We start from the raw sequence: 24,528 nt of genomic DNA, 5'->3' as shown, positions 1-24,528 counted from the left end.
AACAAGTTTCAGTACAGTGTTGTTAGGTGTCAGCAGCCGCCAGCGAATGACAAGATTAAAAACCTTGCTAAAACATAGTTTTCTCAGATATTACGTACCAGATCAAAGTTCATCTGGCAAAGCTGCCTCATCGCCATCCATGAGTGGTGAAATCACAGCCAGAACATTAGTCGCACATTAATCGAGGTAGACGACGGTGCCATTACTCAACGAAAATCACATCTTGCCTTGAAATGAAGGTGCCTAAAAGTCTTCGCCTGCTGAAACAACTGCCAAATGTCCGGAACTCCAGCAGCAGAAGTACAAAACCCCTGAAGATCGTAACCAAACATGTAGGTCACAAAGTTATAGTTGTTATTTATTCACTGATCATGACATTCCACTTGACAGTTTGAAGAGATCAGCATACCCGTTCCATGGGGACATATATCGGGCAAATGGTATGGCCCCAAGCACGTGCGACCGATTGTCGGCATGCACGGCTGGCAGGATAATGCCGGGACCTTCGATACATTGGCTCCGCTCCTGCCATCTCATCTCTCCTTCCTGAGCATCGATGCCCCGGGTCATGGACTCTCCTCTTGGCTACCGGCTGGCACCTCGTACCACTCCATCGACCTGGTACTGATCACCCGTCGCCTGATGGACGACTACAACTGGGACAAGATCTCCATTCTGGCCCACTCAATGAGTGCCATCAATGGATTTGTGTTCAGTGCTCTGTTTCCCGACAAAGTGGATCTGTTTGTGGGCCTGGATGTGCTGAAACCGCCCGTCCGGAGTTCCCGCAGCATTGTGGATGCGCTGGCCGAGCGACTGGAGTCCACCCTGAAGCTGGAACGACGCCTAAAGAGCGGCTCCGAGCCGCCCGCCTACGAATGGGACCAGTTGGTGACCAGGCTGCACGAGGGTTCCAATAAATCCGTATCGCTGGATGCCTGCAAGTACCTGCTGCAGCGGAACTGCCGGCCCTCCACACACGAGCCCCACAAGTATTACTTCTCCCGCGACAACCGACTGAAGTCATCGCTGTTCTACACGCTGCACCAGGAGGTTACGATGGAGATGGCACGCCGGATCAAATGCCCACATCTTTTCATCAAGGCTCTGCAGGCTCCTTACTACGAACGCAAGGAGTACTTTGATGAAGTTTTGGCGGAATTGCAACAGAATCCGCTGTTCGAGTTCCACGAAGTTGACGGAACCCACCATGTCCACCTCAACGAGCCGGAGAAGGTGGCGCCAATTATCAATTCCTTTATCAATAAGTACCGGCCCTTATGAGATCGGCTTACCATAGACCTGGACATATAGCTAGTTCAATGTTAGACCTTACGCCTAGTGTTAGATTTTAACCCCTGACACAGATTGATAATATTGACTGGATATTAGACAAAAATCAATCTCAGTAGTAGAAAATACCCAAGCATAGATCATTTGGTTGCTTCTATTTAATTTATTATGTACAATCGATACCGGCAATAACATTAAAGTTAAACACTACATTACAAACTTCAAAATACTTGTTTTGAGTTGTTCTTTTTTTTTCTTTTGTGTGGAATTAGCGCCGTACTAAAACTAGCCAATAAATAGCTAACACAAACGGAGTCCAACTCACAGGAACCATGCGAATCCAAGAAGAGTTTTTGAATTCCCCACAGTTCCCACGCAGTTTCCTTTTGTAAAGCGGTACAAAATAGTGTAATAATCATAGGAGTTAAGTATTGAGTCTATGGGCTCGATTTGGAATTATCTGTGCACTGCACCGCTTTGAGTCCATAAAGTCAACACTTGAGCCTTGGATGACTGCTAATAGTAGAACATTTTAAAATAAATATTAAGTGGAGATTGTGGTTAGCTAATTTCTAAAAATATTTATCAAACTACATATATATCTTTTTGGGGTTTCTTTTGTAAAATCAGTCGGCGCGAGGAAATATAATATTAAACAATTACAACATTGGGATACCAACTTGGCAAACATGGTGACATTCTCGAATATATGCTTCTTTAGTTGTATATAAGTGTATATCAAGCGTAATCAACAATTGCTTCGGTTTCGCATGGAGTTTTGTTGCATATGAGTGTGTTGTGTTGTTCTCAATCAGATTCAAATTGTTATAGAAAAATATACAATATGTGGTAAATAAATATATGTACGACATACATATCTATGCTGCAGGTTTTACAATCAATTGCAGTGGCAAGTTAAGCACTCGCAGCATTTCGTTCATTTACTAAAAAACCACCAGAGCTCAAATAAGCTATATTGCAGAAATGAAGAAGACATCAATACGTACTATCAAATATTGCTGATATGCTAAAAAATTAAATCAGAAAGTGTATAAGTGAAGGGGTAAATATTAAAGTGAGAAATCAGTCTTTTAGTAAATGAGCGACTTGCGCTTGCTCAAGCTACTCTTGCACATTAAACATTGTAATAAAACAACAAACTAATAACTACGCTATAAATAAATACAATAAATAAGTTTTGTCTTAGAGAAAATGCTTAGCAACATCTAGTGCGGATTTGTTAGTGCTCCTCTCAACTTTCCTTCGTTTTGGTTTGTCTATTTACAATTGTTTCAGGTTTCCGTTTCGTTTTGCCGGCTTTTGTTTGGGCCGTAGCTCAAGCTACTGGCGACGAGTCGCCCTTCATGTCGCGCTCGCGAAAAAAACCCCGCTCCGTTTTGCACTCTCGTATGGTGACGGTCTCCAGGTTGACGGTGACATCGGTGATGACCACGCGGTTGGATATGTTGCACTTGGCCGGCAGCCAGAAGCGCGGGGGCAGAGCGCGCGGAGAAAGGGGAGTGAGTGGCTGTTTCTGGTTAATGGCCAGGTTGTTGCACGATTTTGGTATGTTGTTGTTCTCAGGAGCGACCTGAGGTGGTTGCTGGTTGGCCTCATCGCTGACCAGCTCTTCTTCCTCAGCTCCAGACTCAGCGGGCGTTGTGGTTGTGGCTTCAATGGCCAGTGGAGTGACCTGCAGCTCGGATTTCAGCGGGGTGGCTGCATCGCTGGCTACCTTCTCCGCCTGCTGCTGATCCTGGGAAGGCTGTTGCTGCTGTTGCACAGGCGCTGGCTGCTGAACCGGCTGCGGCTTCAGCGTGGGGCCATCTGGCGAGGTCTTAATCGTTACGCCAATCTTGCCCGACTCCTTAAGCACCTCGGCCTTGCGCTTGGTACCGATTAGCGGCTGATCCTCGGAGCTGGATGAGTTGGTGTCCGGCTCGGGGACAAAGGAGTTGTGCGTGGAGCTACTGTTCGAGGAGGAGCTGTGGTCCATGCGCTGCCGCTTGGACTCGTGGTGGTGGTGATGATGATGGTGGGTCAGTGGCGATTCTGAGCGCCGTCCACTGCTGCGCTCGGACTTGATGTGGTGATGATGGTGGTGGTGATGATGCTGATGGTGCTTCTTCTCCTTCTTGGGCTCCGGATCCTGACCAGCCGTGGAGGTGGTGGCCTGGTTGGTGTCCACATCGTCGCCGGTGAAGGTGTACTCATCCTCCTCGGATTCCGGCTCCGGATCGGGCTCCTTTTCCTTCTTTTTCAAGCCCCGTTTGGAGGGCGTGCCCGAGGATTTGTTGCTCTGCTCGTAGATGTCGATCAGGCGGCGATCTAGGATGTTTACCTCCGGTTCCCAGGTGTTGTAGCGCTGGTTCCAGCCCTTCCATTTTACGCGGTACTCCACGGTGCCCTGGAAAATGAAGGAAATGGAGGGAGAGAAACATTGCATTTTCTTAGACAACTAATTGATTTTCCATCAACAAAAACACACGCCACACAACACACACACGCGCACGCACTAGGCACACACACACACACAAACACGCACACATGCAACGTGCAAATGGTGGTTGCTGCAGCAGATGTCCTCTGCCCAAAAAATGACGAAGGACATGTGACCTTGTGGAATATAGATATATCCTGCGTGTGCTGCGCATATTGCGTTCTGCAATTTCTTTGGGGTCCTTCGTTTTCATCGCCTTTTTCGCATTTGTTTACGATCGCTCACCTTTCTAACGCGCTTTTGGATTATTTTCTCGGCCGCGTACACGAGAAAATCGTCCCTATCGTCCGTCGCGTTCTCGCGCACCACCTTCCCCTTTGCGCCCTTGCCACGACCAGTCATTTTTAATTAATTATCGCCGTGGGTTGTTTGATTATTCGTATTATTTGCAATTTCCAGGTTTACAATTCTGCGTTCGCGTTTTTGTTCTTCTTTAGAGTGACCATGGCAGATGCGAATATTCCACGGACTGTCAGAAATGTACTAAAATATACCATGAAATATGCTAAGTATATCAACATGAAGCTGGCTTTTATTGGTGTATCGAACCTGTTTGAAAAGGTAGCGTGGACACAAACCACATGCAAACGTGGTCACACTTTATGCAAATAATTTGAATATGAATAAAATCAAATGGTTCTATTTTTAATATGAAACGAAAACTTTATTTTTGGTCAAAGTAAACCTTAAAAAGTTATAAATAAGCTAATTTGTTATATTAAAATACAGGGTTTGCTGGTAATTAATAAATTCGAGGTTATTGAAGTAAAGAATATTTTCACTCAAATTATGATAAAATAAATAAATAAATAAAAATAAAGTTTACATTTCCGAGCAGGAAGTACACTTTTTTCCCACATGTCTATGTTTAAAGCTCTATTTATTTTATATTGGCAAAATGTTTTATTTGACCCATATTTACACATATATGTATATACTTTTAGTTAATTTAATTAGCACATGAACCAGTTTAATTCCCTTTCTGAACTCTTTAAATGTCAAATTCATAAAGAGTGAGTGCGAGAGAGTGAAAGCACAAGAGCACAATAAAGCTCGCAAAGGATGTCGAAAGGAAGTGGCGACTGCAGATATTTTTTAGCAGTTGTATGTTGGCCGAGGGTTCGCGTGGCGGGGGCGGCAACGACGATGACATTATTTTATTTATGCTGTGATAGTGAAATAACAACAACAACAACACCCAGCCCCCTCAAATCAATCGCAATATTTTCGAGGAGAGACGCAAAACCAATAGAAAGTCACTACATTTAACGAAAAAAACGAAAAAAATTTACCAAAAGCTTTAACTAAAAACAAAAAAAAACACCAAGCAAGTCTTTGCAAATCGTATAAATAAATAAACCCCTAATTAATAGTGAAAACAGCACCAATTAGCGCATAACCTATAAGATACATATTAGTCAATATGTTTAGCTAGTTACAATTTACATAGATAACATTTAATTAGTGGCTTCAAAAAAAAACACCAACAACCCACAAAAAGGGGAAAAACCAATACCTAGTTCAATTGTACGGAACGCAAATAACTAACGAATAGAGATTAGGAAAACTGGCCAACTGATAAGGCTGGCGAAAATATTAAGCTTATAGCGAATAGGAAATAATAATAGCAACGGCCCACCCACCCGCGTTGAAAGCCCCGAAAAGCGAATTCATTCAGAAAACGTGCCACACAACCGGACGGCAGCGACGTCGACCACGGCAGCGACGGACAACGGTAAATGTCAAAGTCATAAAGAGAAAGCAGGGAAATGCCGCTGAGAGAAAGCTCAAAGTAAATGTCAAAATTGTAAGGAGAGGAGAAGTTACGCTCGAAATAAAGTTTTAACGCGAGCTTTTAAGTAAAACAGCGCAAAGTGTCAAAATCATAAAGAGAAAAAAAAAGTGCCGCAAAGAGCAAGCCTAAACAGGACAACAAAAAGTGGAGCAGACAGAATAAGAGGAAATCCTCCGGTTAAATAATTAACTTGAGGTTTTGCTTAAGGAGCTAAAAGTAAAAGTTATTGAGTAAATTTAAAGTAACGCTGAGAATCCCGCTAAAACTTTAAAACAAGCTCTTCAAAAATTAAATATTAATAAAAAAGATTCTATTAAGTCTAATAATAAAAACGATCTATCGGCTAACTGTCAAAATTCCAAACAAAAACTGTGGATATAATCATCAGGATAAGAGCAAAGCGACAGCTTTTGAGTAGAAAAGCATACAATAATTTGACACAATTCTTTAAATTTCAAGCCAATAAATGTTAGCTTATAAGACATACAGACAGATAGCCGAGGAAAAAGGAAAGTAAAAACCCAGTAAAACTTTGTAGAACTAGACCAATGTGGAAGCCTTAAGAGAAAGCTCAGGATAAAAGCTCAAGCTAAGCTTTTGGCCAAGACACAAGCCAATAATTCGAGACCAATGGCCACCACAGCGGTGGGAGTGGGAGAAGGGGGAGGGCAAGGAGGAGCTCCAGCAGGAGCAGCGCATCCTGACGACGCCAGTAGTATGAGCGACGACGTCTTCGAGGATGCGGAGACCACTCAGGCGAGGATCGAGGAGCTGCGTCGCCGGCCCTTCGGCGATGGCTGTTACAATCCCCCCGCAGCGCCCGCCTCTGTCTCGGCATCGATTACAACGACAACGACGCAGCCGCAGCAGCAGCAGCACCACCAACATCACAATCCGCACCACCACCATCACAGCCAGCTCAGCTTGACCGGAAGCCATCACTACCACGACGATGCCATCATGGCGCCCGTTCAGCGCTCTGCCACCGGATATCCGGGCTATCGACCTTCCCGCGAGGCCATGCAGATGTATGCGTACGGGAACGAGGACTACGAGGATGACTACAGCGATGGCTGGCGATCGTATCGCTACGATGAGGTGGACATGCACACAGCCCAGCCCACCGCCCACCAGCAGCCCTTCGACGACACGGTCAACCACAAAACGATCCTGCTCGGCGACTCGGGAGTGGGCAAGACATCCTTTCTGGTCAAATACAACACCGGCGAGTTCCGACTGGGTTCCTTCTCCGCCACAGTGGGCATCGCGTTAACGGTGAGTCTTTTGAAACAGTAAAACACCTACAAGTCCAAGGTTCCCCCACACTACTCTTCTGTAACTCGAACCAATCTAAAAATGTCAAAGTAAAACCTTAAAGTAGAGTTTTGATACCCTTTCAGAGGGTATTTTAGTCAAAGTTTGCAACACAGTAAAAAAAAGACATTACCGACCCTAAGAGTATATATACTCCTGAGCAGCATCACAGTCAATCTAGCCATGTCCGTCTGTCCGTCCTATTTATACGCAAACCTCCCCAATAATATGTTTAAATTTGTTTTAAAAGCTGTTAAAAATTTCTGTAAATTGGAAAAAGTGAAAATTAGGCTTTACATATTTTAAGTTAACAAATAAATAAAATTGAAAAAAGGAAATGCAAGTTAAATATAAAAGTAATTAATTTTCATATAATGACAGCTTGTGGCTCGAGTTACAAAAGTACGGGGCAGATTCTCAAATTCTGAAACTCTCGTAGCGTGAGACTAACAATTGTGGGCGAATCCGTAGCGCTGCCTGCTGCATGAAACCCGCACAGTAGACTGGCCCCGCCCCCAATTCGACCACCCTGCGACCCCCGCCCACAAATTGACGCACATTCGAATGGGTTCGCTTATGTAGTACGAGTATGTCTGTGTGCGTTAGCTTGCTGTGTGTGTAATTGGGGAACAGCTGCCCAGAACCTTTTGGTAATACAAGTCTTTGCTTCCACGCTGAGAGAAATTGGCAACTCAATTTGCAATTAAAATAGGGGGCTGGAAGTTTTAAAATATTTTGATTTTAACAACTGCTCTTAAAAGGAAATATATTTCATTTATTGATTTCACCAACTGTTCTTTAAAGGAAATATATATTAATTTATTTTGCATGGTAGCTTTAAGAAAAATACCTTACGAAGTGAAGAAGTCTTTATTTTCGTAAGGTTTTTGATTAAATTGAAGGTAGGTCATATACTTGGGCATACATTTGCTAAAATGTTGTAGTAACAACAAATTTGGTAATCTTCATTTCATCAGTCAACGAATCCGCTTATTTGTATCTTTTATAAAAATGATTAAAACGAAAACCTACAACAGCGCCAAAATGAAACTAGCTTTTCAAACTCTTTTTTGCCGTGCACCTTTTTACTTTGCTCAATTGCCAACATATTGTTGGGGTAATCGCCGGAGATTTTCTATTTTTGGCGGCATGTTAAAGTCTCCCAAATTGATTTTTTTCTCGCTGGATAAATATAAATCGCAGCGTTCGACCTTTTACACGTTGCTGACACTGATGGCTGGCTGGAAATGACAGTGTGTGCAGCTTTCACTCACACACACACGCGACCTGTTGCTGCCTTTCACTTTCACTCACCACATTTTCTCGCACACTGTGGTACAGACACAGACACAGATAGAATGCCACCGCAATGGCCGCCAGTGAAGTTCAAGTGCAACCGTTTTCAGTTGCCTTGGATGCTGCTGCTCCATTTTCCTCATTGCGAAATGTGGCGCGTGCTCAACTCCGGAGAACAAGAATGTGCAATAGGGTGGATCAAGCATAAGTGTGAAAAGAAATATAATTAAGTTTTATTCCAGTAAATTTTCATACCACTTTTTGCTCCTCTCATTTGAATTTTTGGGAGCTCTAAAATGTTTATGTTATATTAATGCTTTTAATTTCACTTTAAAATTCAAATCAAACAAAAAATTCAACATAGGAAATTTCTAAAGTAAAATTTTGTAATGAAAAATGATTAAACTTTCGACTAAATATATACACTTTTTTAATGTGAACAGACCGCTTCAGCCAGGTATTCAAACTTGTTGCATACTTGGTCATTTTCTATCGCAGCCTTTGTTTTTGGGACCTACAAATAGAGTCTTACAAATTTTCATATTCAAAAATACAAAATAAGAGTTTTTTGAATAACTTTTAAACAGGGCATCGAATACAAGCCAGTTGGGTGTCTTTCGGAGAACAAGAATGCTATTAGGCCATTTAAAAGGACCACCAAACAGAGCTCTAATTTGTAAGATTTTTAGTATGTCACTTTTACCGCCTTTATTCTGAATCAATGCATTTTCGTAAAATCTAGGTGTGAACACCATTCTCCTCAGGCAATACTTTTCCATTCATATATATCTTGTTTTGACCGGACCATAACAGCTGATTTTTAATTCTGCGGCTATATATAAATATATTTAAACAAACAAACATTTTATAACAGAGCAATTGACCAATATTTGCTATTTTAAAAATGGTTAGAATAAAAAAGTTTGAAAGGTAAACCAACAAATGGATATCATAGAATGGATTTATAGAGACTTTACTCTGTTGATTTAATTATATATTTTTAATTGTTTTTTTTTTTGTTTTGATAAAAATTGTTAAGACCATAAATTATTTCTTTATCGAAGCCTGTATCTTTTGAACCAGACAAGATAATTATCTGAAATTTGGGATGGAAATCAGGGTGTATTTCGGCAAGAAATCAGTGAACCCTGACAAACAGACACCTGAGTCCTGAGACCCCGATCCCCACCCCTCCGCGACACCTTCCACGTTTCTAGGCCAGGGCTGCGGCTGCTATTTCAAAGCCAAAGCCAAAGCCAAAGCCAAAAAACCGAAGCCACACGAGAGCTGGAACTCGAACTCAAATCGAAGCGAAGCGAAGCCGAAGGACTCGGCTGCTGCGAGTGATATGGGAGTGGTGCGAGTTATCCTGGGCCAGCCGCCAGTCAGTCTAGCTGTGGGTCTGAACACTGACGCCTCGATAGCCATCGGACGCGCACCGTTTGTTGCTTTTCCGAATTTCCCAGCCAGGTGGAAAACTGTGACAGCTGCTCCAGCCAAAAACTTACAATCTACGCGAAACTCCGAGCCAAGTAAAGTGAAGTGATATTTTGTGTTTGACTTTTCCAACTGTAACAATTTTGAAAACATATGTAAACATTTTGTAAGCACTTGGATTTAAATGCCATTCCTTTTTGTTTGCTATTTTTGGCGCTTTAATTTCCTCTGCCCATTCTGCGTGTGTGTGTGTCTGGGTAAATTGACAAGGTCCTGCGCGAGTTTAAAAATAAATGAAAACAATTATGGCAGACTGGCTCTCGGTTGGCATTTAATAATTCAAGTGCAGCGGAAAATGTTTGGAACAACATTTGCTGTTCTTTGTGGCGTTGAGAGGATTTGGAAACTTCGGTTGCTTTATAATTGGATAATCTGTTTGAAGCTAACCTACAAAAGGCATAGAAAAGGACGAGGAAGCTTGGCTAAAAATAAAGATTTTTGGGAAGTTGGTGTTGAATCTTTTGTTACACAGATAAATACGTCTAACATAACACTCTTTGTTTATAGTTAAAAAGGCTTTCACAAACAAACAAATTGAAACTTTCTATTTTTTTTACAAATTCTTTTGTCTAAGTGACGAGTTGAAATTAAACCCTGTTTAAAAGTGTTACAAAATGACTTTTTTAAAGTCTAACTATGACTTACTAAAAGTGTTACAAAATGACTTTTGTAAAGTCTAACTATGACTTACTAACATTTTTACTTTGTAAAAATGGAAAACATTTTTTATTGGATTTTATATTGGAATCGCAAAGAGTTCTTATGATGACTTCAGTATGAATTTCATGAATGCTTTTTAATTTTTTATTTCGAAAATCTCAGATGATATTCTTTTTCATTGGAATTATTTACTTTTTTTTAGCCGGTAAAGATAAATTATATTTTGAGAAATTCTGTTGAATGATTTTGAGTATTAAACATATAAAAAAAAATTTAAATGAATTACTGAATTTTCTTTGCAGAAAATCTTTCATTTGGATTTTATTACTTTTGGTTTATTTGTTAAATGTTTTTAATAATAAAAAATTTTAAAAAAGGATGCAACAAAGTACTTCGACACTGTTAACGTAAAACTAAAACTTTGTTTAAAGTAAAGCTATATTGGACTTAATCTGATTAAGTGGAATTCGTTTGGTTGATTATTTTACACAATTCTTGACTGAAATTCCAAGAGTTTATTTGTCCGTATTTGATAGGAATTTTAAGAATGCAATTGAACATAAGCCAATTTAGGCCTGCTATTGATGTCTGTGATGTCTTGGCTAGAGTCTATTGTTGTTTACTTCCACTCGTGTTTCTTTCAAATGCGCATTAATTATGCGAGAGCCGATAATTGCGCATGAATGCAAACTGCTGAAGGTCATGGTCAGAATCTCCCCCCTGATTTTCCCCACGAATTTTGTTCATCTGCCGCAAAACGTATATTATGTCACATTTCGTTGGAATTTAATAACATTTTTTTTTAAGAAGCTTGTGGTTTTCAGGGATTTTTGGAGAGGGATAAACGAGCCATCGAGCCTCACACTACGAGGGGTTAGAAAAGTGAATGGGGCTTCGAAACCCTTTAAACTTTTCTTTCACTGCCACAGGTGTCCTGTTTCTTGTCGTTTCGAAATATTCAGGGGCATCCCTTCGGGCTGGAAGTCACTTGAATCGTCATTTAAGCCGATTACAGCACAAATCTTTTTGCGGAGATCCCCTATCCCCAACAGAATCCTCCTTTGGCCGTCCTCAGCGTGTCTTCCCCCAGATGCACTGGCAGTAAATTGTGTGTGTGGCTGCCTTGAAAGTTTTATAAAATCGCTTTGCGCGAAAGCATTTTGCCTTTTGTCCTGTCAATTGGCTTACTCGTCAATTTGAAGTTTCCCTTCAAAATATCCAGCGTCCACATGCCAATTTAAGTGGGTAATTCTACAGGAAAGGTCAGAGTAATAGGTGTTCCACCACGGACATTTTAAACTATTTCTATAGCTCTTTAGACTATGACCTTCGAATAAAATCCAACATCTAATGAAAAAGATTATAGAATTGGACAAAAAACGTTGAATTAAAATTTAAATTTTCAAAGGTAAATACGCAAACTATGAGCATAGAAAAAAAAACACGGTCACCAGTCCTTAACTTCGTTGAGTTCTTTGTTGTTTCTCATTAATTTTAAATTATTTAAAGTTAACCAAAACTAAAAACGATCGTGTAAAACAGAAAGATAAACCACAAAATTATTTCTTTGTTTATTATTGAAGTTAAAATTGCATGGAAAAATTATATATTATACAATTATACCTTTCTGAAACTTAGAATCCGTTTCTGAAAATAAGGACTAAGTTAATTAAACCTTTAATTAAAACTTTGAATGCATTAATTATGGGCCAAAATATGTCACAACCCATTCCTTAAAGGCACACGCAAAAAAGTTCTACTATTCTGAGCCCAACTGTTTGTTCTTCTGCGTGGGCGGCGGTTCAGTCATCTGGCTCGTCATTTCCTTAAATCTTTTCATGCAATCAGGAAACTATTGTCTGGCGTTTCTGTCTGCTCCTTGTTGCTGCCGTTAAAGCTGCGTGATTGAACGCTAAATTGAATGTAAGTCATGGTGTCCTTAGAATCTGTGTGTGTGCTTCTGCTTGGCCTCGTGGTTGGTTGTGTGTGTGTGTATGTGTGTGTGTGTGTGTGTGTGTGTGTGTGTGTGTGTGTGGGAACGTTGGCAGGACATACTTTTGTGCTTATATGAGCATTGTGTCCTGCGTGGGCTTCCCGGTGGCTGAGCAATGAACCGTCTCACTGGCTGGTCGAGACTGCTTTCACTTTTCCCCTCAGCAAGAGACCACTTTCTACTTTCGCTTGGCATAATTATACACGGGGAATGCTGCAAATGGGGATTCCACGCCCACTTCCCCTGCACTCCACCGGCCTGCTCACCCAATTTATGAAAGGAACAGAAAAATTCTGCTTAACTTTTAACTTTGAACAAATTTCGTTTACTCAGAGAAAGGAAATTTCTTTTTTCCTTTTTTTGTCTGTCCGCTTCTTGGTAGTTGTCACCAGCAGCAAAAGCAAACACAGCAAAAAATATTCCTGATTTAATGTGTTTTAAAATTACAATAATTGCCTTCATAGTAACTATTAGTAATTTTGGTGGAAGTACATTTGTTTTAATATTTATGTTTTATTTATTGCCTTAAGCCATTTTTATATTTGATATAATAAAAAATTTTCTGTGTAGGATATAAAAGGAAAAGGAAAATCATCAGCTGGGCAGAAGACAGCGACAACCCAATTAAAAACTTTTGTTATTAGGCATTGCGTTTTAAGTTGATTAAAGCAAATTGCTCGATGGCTGCTCGAAAGGTTGTTTCATGGATTGACACCTCATTGACCCCCAAGCCGGGGAAAAAGGGTAAACTTTTTGAATATCATTTGCAATATTTGCATAGACGAAAACGAATTGTCCACAGGCCATGTGTACTATTGTATGGAGTTACATTGAATTTGGGCATAATTAAAGGTCTGCCTTTCAGTGCGTTGCTAAGAATTGAACCGTAATTGGTAAAATTATACATTTGTCGGCCCTAACAATTTGTCCTCGACATGCTCAACGACTATCCGATTACAATGTCGTTTTCGTTTTATTTAACATTTTTTTCGCAGAAAGAACTTTTTAGATTCTGACCTTCAATTATAAACGTTTGTTATGTGTATAGCAAACTAAACATTCATTTGTTAAAACATATTTTTGTTAATTTAAAAATATTTATATTTTGACTTACTAAATAATTTTTAAAAATGTTTTCCCTATTTAAAAACTAGCTTACTAAACTTTATTTACCTTAATTTATATAAATAACATGGGAAATATTATAGTAATATTATAATATAATAACATAATATAAATCACAGCTCCAAAATATTTTTTATTGGCAATTTGTATACTGTTATTGAACTAAATAAGTTCTTATAACAGCTTTTCTTTTATTAAAGGTCGGAAGCTTTTTTTTTAGTATACCTATATATTAACACTTCTCAGCTTGAACAAATTGTGCCAGGCTCAAGGGTTAAGCGATTTCATTGCCATTCAATCTCGAGCACTTTGCTCCCCTTAAAGCCGCCTTCAGAAAGTAGTTAACAATTCGCACGTGTTCGCTGGCGTTGACCTGCGTTTAAGAACCCACGCGCCCACGAAGCCGCCATAAAAAGAACGCTTTAAGGCGCCTTTGAAGGGGAGAAAGAAATAAAGGTGAAACGACAGGTTGCAGACAGCCGTGTAGAATGGATGGGAAAATTCGCACGGATCTGAGGGCCCGCAGCTTCAATAGTCCTCCCCCCAAATCCTCCCGCTTGCTCTCCGCCAAAGCAGCCACGTCAAAAGGGTTTTGTCTGGAAATTGAAAGCCGAACAACCATATTGATATATGTATTGGCATTTCGCAATTTGTTGAGCTGCAAATTAAATTAAAGGCCGGGTGAATTTTGCCTTGCTGCTGGCAAAACCCAAAAACGTCAAAGTAAATAAGAGTTTGTCAACTTTTGCTACATGAAATGCGATTTCTAGACTATGGATTTTCGTTGAATTAAAATTCTATTCACTGGCTACTACAAACCGTTTTTATAGTTTACTTATTTATTGATTTGCATTTCTCACAGGCTCTTGAATTTAAATATTTTTAAGTTTTTCGCCAGTTTTTGTTCTTTATACTGTCGATTTCTTTCAGAAAATTTATTTCTTTCATTATCTCTTTAAGTTTTGTGTCACTTACTTTACTTACTCACTTTTATTTTACTCAGAAACTACAATTTTTGTATAACATTTCTTAAGCAACTTTTTGCTTGATGCTGTTTATTTTTGCTTCCTACGATTTTTTACTTATAACAACATTGCACTTAAAATTTTGTTTGTCAATTCGTTTATTCTTGTAAAGTTATATTTTGTATGCCTAGAAAAAACTTTTGAATTTTTCAAACTAAAGTTATGTTCAATAAAAGTTAAAGCGAATCATTTTTTTCATAGTGTAGTTTTTAACAAACATAGAACATTTCTTGTAAACAACCGTAAACGATTTAAAAAGTAATTAGAAGGTATTAACGAAACTGAAACTGGGAATGCCACTACTTGAACTGAACTTTGTTTGGCCCCAAAAAGTATGCTAAGAAAATTTGCAAAGATATGTACCAGCGATTTGTAATCACTTAGTAAAACAACCGCCAAAGCATTTTGGGGTTGCTAATGAGCGTTAGTAAATCACAGGATTGTACCAATACGCCCCGTTTTCCTTTCCCCCTCCCCTTCACTTGGCCAACTTTCTCCTGCAGGACGAGCCAATGCATAATTAGCCAAAAATGTAGTTAGCCACTGCTTCGGTCTGCTGATTTCGCTTTCGGTGGCCTTGCGGTTTGCTTGCCAACTGTTGATTTAGCGAGAGTAACCGCAGCCGCCCACAACAACCCCCTCCCCCTCCCCTCCCCGCCCACTCTTACCTCCCACTTTCACCCTGTTGTCAACGACAGTTGTTGTTTTGTGGCCCTGGAGCATTTGCGGGTTTCGGTTTTCATTTCATTTCGCAAAAAGAGAAAGCGACGAAATTTCATTCAATTTGCACCTGGTCGTTCATTGTTTTATGTGCAAAAGTTCCAGTATTTTCATTAATTTTTTTTGTACACGTATATATATTTATTAAAACTGTATCACAACTGCGGGCATAATGAAAGTTGCCATGTTGTTGATGCTTTTTAATGAGTTTTTATGACTTTGTCGGAACGGGCTGTATGTAATTATGAGTGTGTGTATGTCTGAGACCTAAACAAACTTTATTTGGGGAACTTCCGCCTTGGGGGTTGATTTTGCCCATCAATAATGAAGATACAACCGACATCTGAGCCGAGATTATTGATTTATGTACGTGTGTTATATATAGAATCAGGCCAATCAGCAGGAAGTAAAGAGGTTTCAAATATGCGTCGTCAGCAGACAAGATATCGTTCCGATTCCATCGCCAGTCCAATGGGCACTCGAAAGCCCTCCATTTCGGTGGCTAGTCCATCGCCATTGGCCAGTGGATCGCCCACTCGTCGCGAGTCCCTGGTGAAGCCTACCTGGCAGCACATTACGCCGGGCCAACTGCCGCCCAAAACGCTGGACAAGATCAATGGCATTGCCTCGGACGACTCCGACGACGATGGATATCCGAAGCGGCGTCCCAGTGTGATTGTCCACCAGCGCCAGCAGTCCATCTCCCAGCAGCCCCTGCTGCCGGAATACATGACCTCGGCCTCCATTTTCCGGGATCAGCCAGCACAGACATCGCAATCGCAAACGCACCATATGCCATCTGGCAATGGTTTCATGGCCCGTTTGAATAGCGTTCGATTGGCCGCTGGAGCAGAGCAACAGCCACTTCTGGACTCCGGGGGAGGAGGAGGAGGAGGAGGAGGTGGAGGTGGAGGAACCACAACCGTGGCCAGGCCATCTGTTGCACCCGCTCCGGGGCCGGGAATCGAGGGAGCCAGCGCCACGCTCTGCAAGAACGCCGGACGAGCACTCATCCGCATGATTTCATCATCTAACAATGCGCCGGAGGAGGAGGACGACTTTGACATCATGGGCAAGGTGAATAAGAATGGAATTCCGAGAAAAGCATAATAGCTAGGCAGAGTCCCTTTTGTAGAAAAAAAAAAATAGCAAGTGGTGGAAAGTAGCTACATTATTTTAAAAGTTTGTAGGACTGTTTTTCTTAGAAGAGGCATAAAATATTATTACAACCCAAGAGGAATAAAAAGACAAACAAATTCTCCCCATTTTATGGAAAATTGCTATAATAAATATGTTATTAAAGACGTCACTTTATTAAAAATTATTACTTGATTTTAGCTTATTAAAATATTTTGTAGAGTTGACAAATTACTTAGAAGAGGTATAAAATATTATTACAACCCTAGCGATAAAAAAGACAATCTAATTCTACCCATTTTATGAAAAAATTTTTTCATAAGAATGTAATTAGAAACGTCACATCGCAACAAATTATTACTTGATTTTAGCCTTTTACTTTCGGCTACAATTAATAAAAAAATGTGCTTAATATACGAATTAGAGCTATTTTGTTCAACAAACTCTATTTTAAAACTGTGGTGTATTTTAACTTTTTAAGGTAAAGTTTTCAGTTATTTTCAAAGGTATAAGCATAACTGGTTCTTATTGTCATCGACTTTGAGCTTCACTCAGTTATAAAGAATACCCTCCCACTATTGGACACCAAAAAAAACTGTCGCAAAGAAAAATCCCTTTTTCGATTCCACTCGTCAACTGCCAATTTGCATTTTCAAAAAGGTAACAACAAAGGCGTGCCGAAGAAAATATATATTTTCTTATGGGTATTTTTTTTTACAACTTGAGGAGTCTGGGAGTCGAGTGATTTCCACCCACCAACTTGTTCTTGAGACCGCAATTTGATTTATGTATTATACCTTTTTGTTTGACTGTCTGCGACTTTTACGAGCCGGCTTTTATTCGTTTCGCCCCTGATCGGCTTTTGGCCTGATTTACAATGTGATTTACATAAGTAGCCGAAAATAAAGTCATAAAATTCAATAAAGTGCAGAGTGACAAAGCGAATGAAATGGAATGTTGGAGTGCAAAGTTTTTGTGACATTTGGTTTATGCTGCAGCTGCTGTTGATTAGAATAATTCTGGGGAATTATGACAGGACTCCTGGCGGCTTCTTCCTGCCAGTCAGCTGCCATGCCAAAATGAGAAAGTGAAAAATGTATAAAACAGAAGCTGCATAAAAATTTCATTTATTTGTCGCGCTCGTTAAATGTTGAAGAATGGCAAGAAAGCATTTGCATAAATCCCCTGTGACAGCTTCAAGGCATTTAAAGTTGGCTCCAATGAAAGCAATTATTTTAGCAATTTCCATTTTAATTTAAAGTCATGCATAGTCCAGGTATAAAGACGTAATACACAGAGAAAAAGTCTTTTTACAGTTGCTTTATTAAATATAATAAAAATATAATATAAATATAATAATATAAATTATTTTCAAATAAATGACAGTGTTCGTTAATTTCATACATTTAAAAAGAACTCTTTTGTGGTACTAAAATTAATTTGGAAAAAAAAGGATAAAAACTGTAATAATTCCAAGTCAATAAAGTAACATCTTTTTCTAATGATCTAAAAATTGCTAATTCTATGAAGAAACCCCAACTATTGCCTTACATTTGAATTTAAGTAAAAGCTTCTTAAGTCATTGAAACGAAATTTAATAGTGAAGAATGCTTAGTATTAATTAAGAACCATTCATTTTTAAATCTTTAAAGGCCGGAATTAAAGAAAACACAAGCAAATATTTTGTAAAGTAGTTTTCGGAACGGTACAATTTAATTTGATTTATTTTGAGTGTATAAAAATCGATATTTTTTTTAAGTAAAACGGGTTTTCATAATGTTTTTTATGTAGCATTTTCACCTAGCTAGCAGCTGGCAAACACCGTATTCCCTGGAAAATCAGCAATTGCAATGTTTGCATAACTGAGCTAACTTTGCGTATTCCAGCAGAGTCAACAGCAGCAGAAGAAGCATAAGCAGAAGCAGAAGCAGGACCTTTCGAAAGGGTTTTAAATGAGGTTGTATTGGGGGGGTGGGGGGGGGGGGGTTTAAAGTGCCGAGCAATTGATAGATCCTGAAAACGAAAGCTTTCAGCAACTCCCCGGCTGGCATGTAAAATTCATAGGCAGCTCATTAAATATTTAGCGGAAAACATTAGGGGCCTCGCATAAATTATAATGCAGAAAAATCAAACCAAGACAATGCCTTCACCCCCCAATGAAGTACATAACAATATTCCCCCCTACTTACGTATCACATGGCTTTTCTTGGATTTTCTTGGCTTTCCCTGGTGGCCCACAATAGGTCATAATGCTGGGCGATTCGGGAGTGGGCAAGACCTCACTTTTGATCCGTTTCCGCGATGGTCGCTATGTGCCGAGCTATTTCCTCAGCACGGTCGGCATTGATTTTAGGGTAAGCGCTTTATTCCCGCCGTTTGTTCTGCTCTGTACTACTGTATTCTGTTCAAATGTTCCATTCTGTGTGTTCTGTTGCCCCTATAATTTATTGTTGTTGGTCCTTGTTGTTGTTGTTATTTTTGTTGTTGTTGTCAATATTTTTTGTATTATTGTTGTACTTTCCGCATAAGTGTTTTTCTCCGTCTCTCATAGTTCATTCTCATCTGTGACTTTGTCTGTCTACTAAATCTACATCATTAGATAGGTATATTTGAACTGCCCGTCATTGGGTACACAGAGGAAAAAGTAAATGGGGCTTAACAATCTTTTAAAATATTTAAAGAACGTTTTTCTAAGAAATGAAAGCCAAGCAACTAAGCTAAAAGCATTTGAGCTTCTATGTTTATAAAAGAGACCAATGCTTATATCAGAAATTTAACACTTTGGCTGCTTATTGTTTTATTAGCAAACTTAAGGAAAGACTGACTTTTACTTTCAAATTTAATCAAATTTTCAAATATTGTTAATCTGTTCACCTAAATTAATAAAAATATTGAAGGAACATGATACTACGAAATCAATTAAAATCAAATGTCTCGTTGTAATTCTATAACTACCATCGAATGAAATCTTTTTTAAAATAAGAAACCATCTAGTATCTGAGAAGAATGCATTCAAAATATGTCTCTAAGATATAAAAAAAAACTAGTTTTCTAAAAAAATAGCTGCGTTGATAAATATAATACTTAAAATAAAAAGAAAAACATCTAGAAGAAAATAAATATTTTTTGCAAAATAACAACAAAACTCTTTTACAATACAATTTTGTACATCTTTTTACGCTAAACATGGTAAGTTATTAAAAAATTAGATATATTTTTTCTCTGTGTACTCCTATATCTTTTTGTCTCCTCATTTTCGCCACTCTGCGCATCCTGTCCACTATTGTCAAGGCTCTGAATACGATTTTCACCTACTGGCCTTCCAACTCCACTACTTACTCTCTCTTTCTCTGTCTTTCTGACTGCCTTTGTCTCTTTCTCTCCGTCTCTACCTGTCTCTTTTTTGGCCGTCTATGGGTTGTGGTTTTCATGATTTCGTAGTTGCCTGCGGTTGTCCTCTTTATGTTTAGTTGTTGTTTAAGCCCAACGAAAATCCACCCAACCACCCAACTTGTTGATAGAGATAAAGATCCTTGGGGGACTATTTATTAAAAAGCATGTGAACTTGAAAAGGACTTGTTGATGTTCTTGCCCGTGGCTTTGTGTGTGTGTGTATCTGTGTGTGTGCTGTTTACTCTCCTTCTGGTGTTGTTCTTGCCGTATTTAACTTGTTGTTATTGCTTTTATTGTGCTTATTATCGTGCGGTTGAACATTTAGGGCCTTAGTTGTCTGGCCGGAGGCACTTCCTTTCCCCTGCCTGTATCCCAGCATATATCCTCTATTCCTCTGTGGTTCATGGCTCATAAATTTATTAAACTACCCGCGTTACCTCTCTCTCTCTCTCTCTCTCTCTCTCTCTTCCCCTCTGTCTGTCTTTTTCTTTCTATGACTATCTGTCTCTGTCCCGGGAAATTTTACAAGTGCCCCATTCGTTTGGCGTTTCCTTGACTTTAAATTGTTACCATGTTTTCTATATTAAATATGTCGACTCTGGCATTGTCTAACTTTGGCCTCGGGGATGCAGCTTCCCCTAAGTCATCAGCCACCTCACCGCTTACTGTGGGGGGCACTGGGGAATGACCTGAAATTTAATTCGCTGGGGAGTTGTTCATGTTGATTTTTCAACTTGGCTGATTTTTGGCCCAAGTATAAAGTAAACAGATATTGTATATGAGTGACTGCCAATTTGTGGATAATTAATTATTTGAACTTTCTAGATGTAAGAAAAGTTTTTTATTTGATTTTGTTATGATATACATGTGTTCCTTTTTATTTATTTATATAATTAAAGGCCACAGAAAATGTAAAACGAACTCCTTAAAATTTAAATTAACCATTTATTTTAAATTTGGAATTAATTAAATTTAACTAAGCTTAGTTAACAAAATACTGTTAAACACAAAATTCTACAAAATGTATTTTTTTTTTCAAGTTGAAGTCTTATTTTGAAAACAACCAAATATATATTGCGGAAACTAAGCTGATGCATTTCAAAAATATTTTCTCCAAAAAGAAGTACAAATTTAAAGTTCATTCTAGTAATTTTTGGCAGTGAATAACCCAAATGTGTGCTCAGCTAGAAATTCTTGGTTTATATTTTTAGTCGTGTTTCTTTCCCAGAAATTGGAATCAAATCAAGACAATATGGCACACAAGCACATTAAAATCTTATACCCGTACTTGGACCTTTTTCTGTATGTTCTGTGTTTTCTATGTTATTTTGTGTATTCCTCCTTTCGTACACTTTTATGGTATTGACTGACTGTCTGAGTAGTTAGTGGGGGTAACGACATGGGGCCAGCGTAATAATGCCAATGGCCGGACGAACTTGCAACGTCTGCTGCTCATTATCCGGGAAAAAAGGAAATGGAAGTCAAAGGGAGGGGTTCATCATTATTCCGGAGATTTCACCACCCAAGGCTTTCATCATGAAAATTGGCGTCTGCCCGTACTTATGAATATTCCTTCTACCCCCTCTATCTGTCACTCTTTTACTATTTAAATGTCTGCATGTGTCTTCAGAGAAGGACGCCCACGATGCGTATAAGTGATATGCATTAAGCATACGCAACGTAATCCCCATTACCGTGCAACCATTTTTCTCCTTCTCTGTGTGTATTTCGGTGGCACGGCTTTTGTGCATGAGCGTATCGTGAATTAATAGCATTTTACCTAACAATTGCGTTTCCACGGCCCAGTTTCGTGTTTGACATTATAAAATAATAAATTACATTTCATCCAATTACTTGTACAATAAAATCGACAGAATAAAGTGGTGGTCGTCGATGGCACACGCGTAAAGCTGCAAATATGGGACACGGCCGGACAGGAGCGATTCCGAAGCGTTACACACGCTTATTACAGAGACGCCCATGGTAAGCTAAATTTAAATATTTCATTATTTTTTAATAGTTTAATATTTTTTTACATATTTATATATTAGTTATATTTACTTATTAAGTTTTAACTGAGCACTACCTTTACATATTTTTAATTTATAACTCGTCGATTTATTATGATCCTTCCCCCATTTTAGAAACGATATTATATAAAACCTTTCAAATTATTATTTCAAAAAAATGTTTCAATAATTAGTTTTACATCGCCTACAAATAAGTTTCTTGATTCAACTTTTAATGATTTTTATATTACTCATAACTGGATTATAAGGCAGCAATACCAACTAAAGTAAATTTCCGTAATGGCAAAGTGAGATTTTTCCCTGAATTCTTAAAATATCTTTTCCTTGTTAATGACAAGTGAAAGGCATATTATATTCTAGTTCTGGGAAATTAGCAAAAGCAGCATTCTGCATAATACTCTAAGTTTTTCTGCTGCAGGCTAAAAAAAAACCATCCGTAATTTTTTTATAGTATTTTCAAGGAATTTCAGAAAACGATAAAAACCATTTCCAGTTCCTGGAAAAAATGATTGTAAAGACTAAACATATTTATTTAGCTGCAGAACATTTATTTGACTATTTTTTTTGGTGCATGCTACAAAAATTCTCTGTCCGACTGCCTGTCCTTTGATCCTAATTGAATTTTGAAACCGAAGCTCTGCTGCTGCTGTACGACGTGACCAACAAGACCACCTACGACAACATACGCGCCTGGCTGGGCGAGATCCGGGAGTACGCGCAGGAGGACGTGGTCATCGTTTTAATAGGTGAGAGATCCGGCTAAAAGGCTTTGATTACTCTTAATTAACTTTCGAGTTGCGAATCGAATCGAATCGAATCCGCTTTTCGTTGCGCAGGAAACAAGGCCGACTGCAGCGGCAGCGAGCGGCAAGTGAAACGGGAGGATGGGGAGCGTCTGGGCAGGGAGCACAACGTGCCCTTCATGGAGACCTCGGCCAAGACGGGTCTCAATGTGGAACTGTCCTTCACAGCGGTGGCCAGGTAGGTCTTTCTTTTCAACTCCATCCTCGATTGTTCGAAGTTCTGCCGAAAGTGATTGGAAAACTAGGGTTGTTGTTCACAGAAGTGTACCTAGTTTCGACATATAAGAAAAGTACCTTTTAATATTATATTATCATGAAAAACAAACACGACTCAGTTGGTTGAGAAGGGTTATTAAATTTACTAAACCACTTTTTATATTTAAATTATAGTAATATTACTCAAAATTAGGAATTCAAATTTAATCGCAAATCAATAGAGTTTCAAGCCAAATGGGTAAATGACTTTCAAAACCTATTTTAAATTCAGACAAAAAGAAAATAACTATGTATGAATAGGAATAGACATCAGTTACCTAGATACAACTGCCAGCTTTTTACGTCACTTTTGGTTTCTTGGAAATGCTGAGGTCCTGTTTTTGACTTTATTCAAACCCTCTTTACAATATTTTCGTTGACAGGCAACTGAAGAGTCGCGGCTACGAACACGGCGATGATGGAAAGTTCAATGTGCATGATTTTGTGCGTGATAATACAAAGGCGCGCTCCGTTTGCGGCGCCCAGTGCAGGAACATGTAATTGGCCAGCTTGCGAACAATAAAAGCCATATCCTCCCGATCCCGCGCACAAAGACAACAATAAACCGGCAGTCAGATCAAAGGGAAGTGGGGCCCTCAGAGGGATACAGATGGGAAATGTACGATGGAGCACGTAGGGCAGAGTCGAGCTTCTGCATTTAATGAGACACACTCGAACAACAGATTCACACAAAGACATAAGATGGCACCAATTTTGTAAGACCCTAGTGAGGAGATAGTTCAGTCGGGATGTTTTGTATGTAAATGGGTATTTCGGGGCGCAACGGGACGCGGTACGCATAATTTTTTAAGGACATGCCATTGGCATTGAGGCGTAAATAGGCCAATGCATAAATATTGAACAATATATATATATATACAAATATCCATATACAACTGCATAAATTACTTTAACGAGAGAAAGCGAAAGCAGAAGCAACGCAGCAAAATCATGCAACATTGAGATTTATCCAGCACGCCGTTGGACATTGCGGACGATCGAGGAAACACATATATATATATATATATACCTAACTAAGCCCAGAGGAAATCTCGAGAAGTACCAAATCCAATTAATGAGAAACAATCACTCAATTTACCTACTATTAGTTTTATGGTTTTACTCCTAATTGTTAAGTGTTATATGGCCTATCGTTAAGTTTTAGTCCCACTTGAGGCCCCTGGAAATTATTTACACACCCCACTAATGAATACCCTACGCAACTAAGTTAATTACTACTACCTACGTTTAATCTATGAAAGTCCAAACAAACCCATTCGAACATATTTTGAAGAGCCCGCCAAGGCGAAAGTTGCGAATAATCAAAGGCAGTTGAACCTATTACTATACTGAGCTACTACAGCAAAGGAATCCGACGCATGCATATATCACGGCATGGATGAAAACTAGCTACTAAACAGCGTTATATTCAAGCAGACGTCAAGTCTATACCATAAACAGCAAATACATATTTACATTGAATGTGGTTTAAAAAAAGAAGAAAAAGCTTTGTGTTTTATTTTGGGGATCAATATGTGTAGATCATGTAAGAACTGGGGGAAAAACATTTTGTTCTTTACCTAAAACATATTTATTTCTTATTAAAGGTTGTTCAAAATTCATTGAATTTGTTTAGTATAAAGATAGTAATATTTATAAATTAATTTATTAAAGACTTAAAACTTAAAACTA

At 39.0% G+C, this 24,528-nt stretch overlaps 3 protein-coding genes across 5 annotated transcripts; 2 read left to right on the top strand and 1 right to left on the bottom strand.

Moving 5' to 3' along the window:
- Positions 1-7: 7 nt before the first annotated feature.
- On the top strand, positions 8-1,520 carry LOC128258283 (probable serine hydrolase). Its single transcript, XM_052989832.1, has 2 exons — positions 8-332; positions 391-1,520. Exons 1-2 carry the CDS (start codon positions 234-236, stop codon positions 1,282-1,284), a joined length of 993 nt encoding a protein of 330 aa, XP_052845792.1. The 5' UTR covers positions 8-233; the 3' UTR covers positions 1,285-1,520.
- Positions 1,437-4,251, bottom strand: LOC128258281 (polycomb group protein Pc). Its single transcript, XM_052989830.1, has 2 exons — positions 4,019-4,251; positions 1,437-3,700 (listed from the first exon to the last, which is right to left on the bottom strand). The coding sequence occupies exons 1-2, from the start codon at positions 4,133-4,135 to the stop codon at positions 2,630-2,632; spliced, it is 1,188 nt and encodes a 395-aa protein (XP_052845790.1). The 5' UTR covers positions 4,136-4,251; the 3' UTR covers positions 1,437-2,629.
- A 655-nt stretch (positions 4,252-4,906) lies between these two features.
- LOC128258581 (ras-related protein Rab-26) lies at positions 4,907-24,356 on the top strand. Of its 3 annotated transcripts, none has more exons than XM_052990275.1 (7): positions 9,261-9,730; positions 15,604-16,295; positions 18,599-18,709; positions 21,623-21,731; positions 22,414-22,524; positions 22,615-22,759; positions 23,220-24,356. In XM_052990275.1, the coding sequence occupies exons 1-7, from the start codon at positions 9,547-9,549 to the stop codon at positions 23,335-23,337; spliced, it is 1,470 nt and encodes a 489-aa protein (XP_052846235.1). In that variant the 5' UTR covers positions 9,261-9,546; the 3' UTR covers positions 23,338-24,356. The 3 variants fall into 3 exon arrangements, with proteins under 3 accessions (XP_052846237.1, XP_052846235.1, XP_052846236.1); XM_052990276.1 differs by having other exon boundaries at positions 9,728-9,801; XM_052990277.1 differs by lacking the exons at positions 9,261-9,730; positions 15,604-16,295; positions 18,599-18,709 and adding an exon at positions 4,907-6,863 and having other exon boundaries at positions 23,220-24,354.
- Positions 24,357-24,528: the final 172 nt, after the last annotated feature.

Source organism: Drosophila gunungcola (assembly GCF_025200985.1).
Source record: "Drosophila gunungcola strain Sukarami chromosome 3L unlocalized genomic scaffold, Dgunungcola_SK_2 000003F, whole genome shotgun sequence".
Lineage (NCBI taxonomy): Eukaryota > Metazoa > Arthropoda > Insecta > Diptera > Drosophilidae > Drosophila > Drosophila gunungcola.
The sequence above is the reverse complement of the archived record's forward strand: the minus strand, read 5'-3'. Positions and strand labels throughout refer to the sequence as shown.

Bases quoted from the DNA above. Each gene is read 5' to 3' on its own strand.
- LOC128258281 (XM_052989830.1), bottom strand. From the start codon at position 4,135: ATGACTGGTCGTGGCAAGGGCGCAAAGGGGAAGGTGGTGCGCGAGAAC. The intron at 3,701-4,018 runs GTGAGCGATCGT...TTCATTTTCCAG, and splicing joins TCCAAAAGCGCGTTAGAAAG to GGCACCGTGGAGTACCGCGT.
- LOC128258581 (XM_052990275.1), top strand. From the start codon at position 9,547: ATGGGAGTGGTGCGAGTTATCCTGGGCCAGCCGCCAGTCAGTCTAGCT. The intron at 16,296-18,598 runs GTGAATAAGAAT...GGCCCACAATAG, and splicing joins ACTTTGACATCATGGGCAAG to GTCATAATGCTGGGCGATTC. The intron at 22,760-23,219 runs GTAGGTCTTTCT...TTTCGTTGACAG, and splicing joins TCCTTCACAGCGGTGGCCAG to GCAACTGAAGAGTCGCGGCT.
- LOC128258283 (XM_052989832.1), top strand. From the start codon at position 234: ATGAAGGTGCCTAAAAGTCTTCGCCTGCTGAAACAACTGCCAAATGTC. The intron at 333-390 runs GTAGGTCACAAA...TCCACTTGACAG, and splicing joins TGAAGATCGTAACCAAACAT to TTTGAAGAGATCAGCATACC.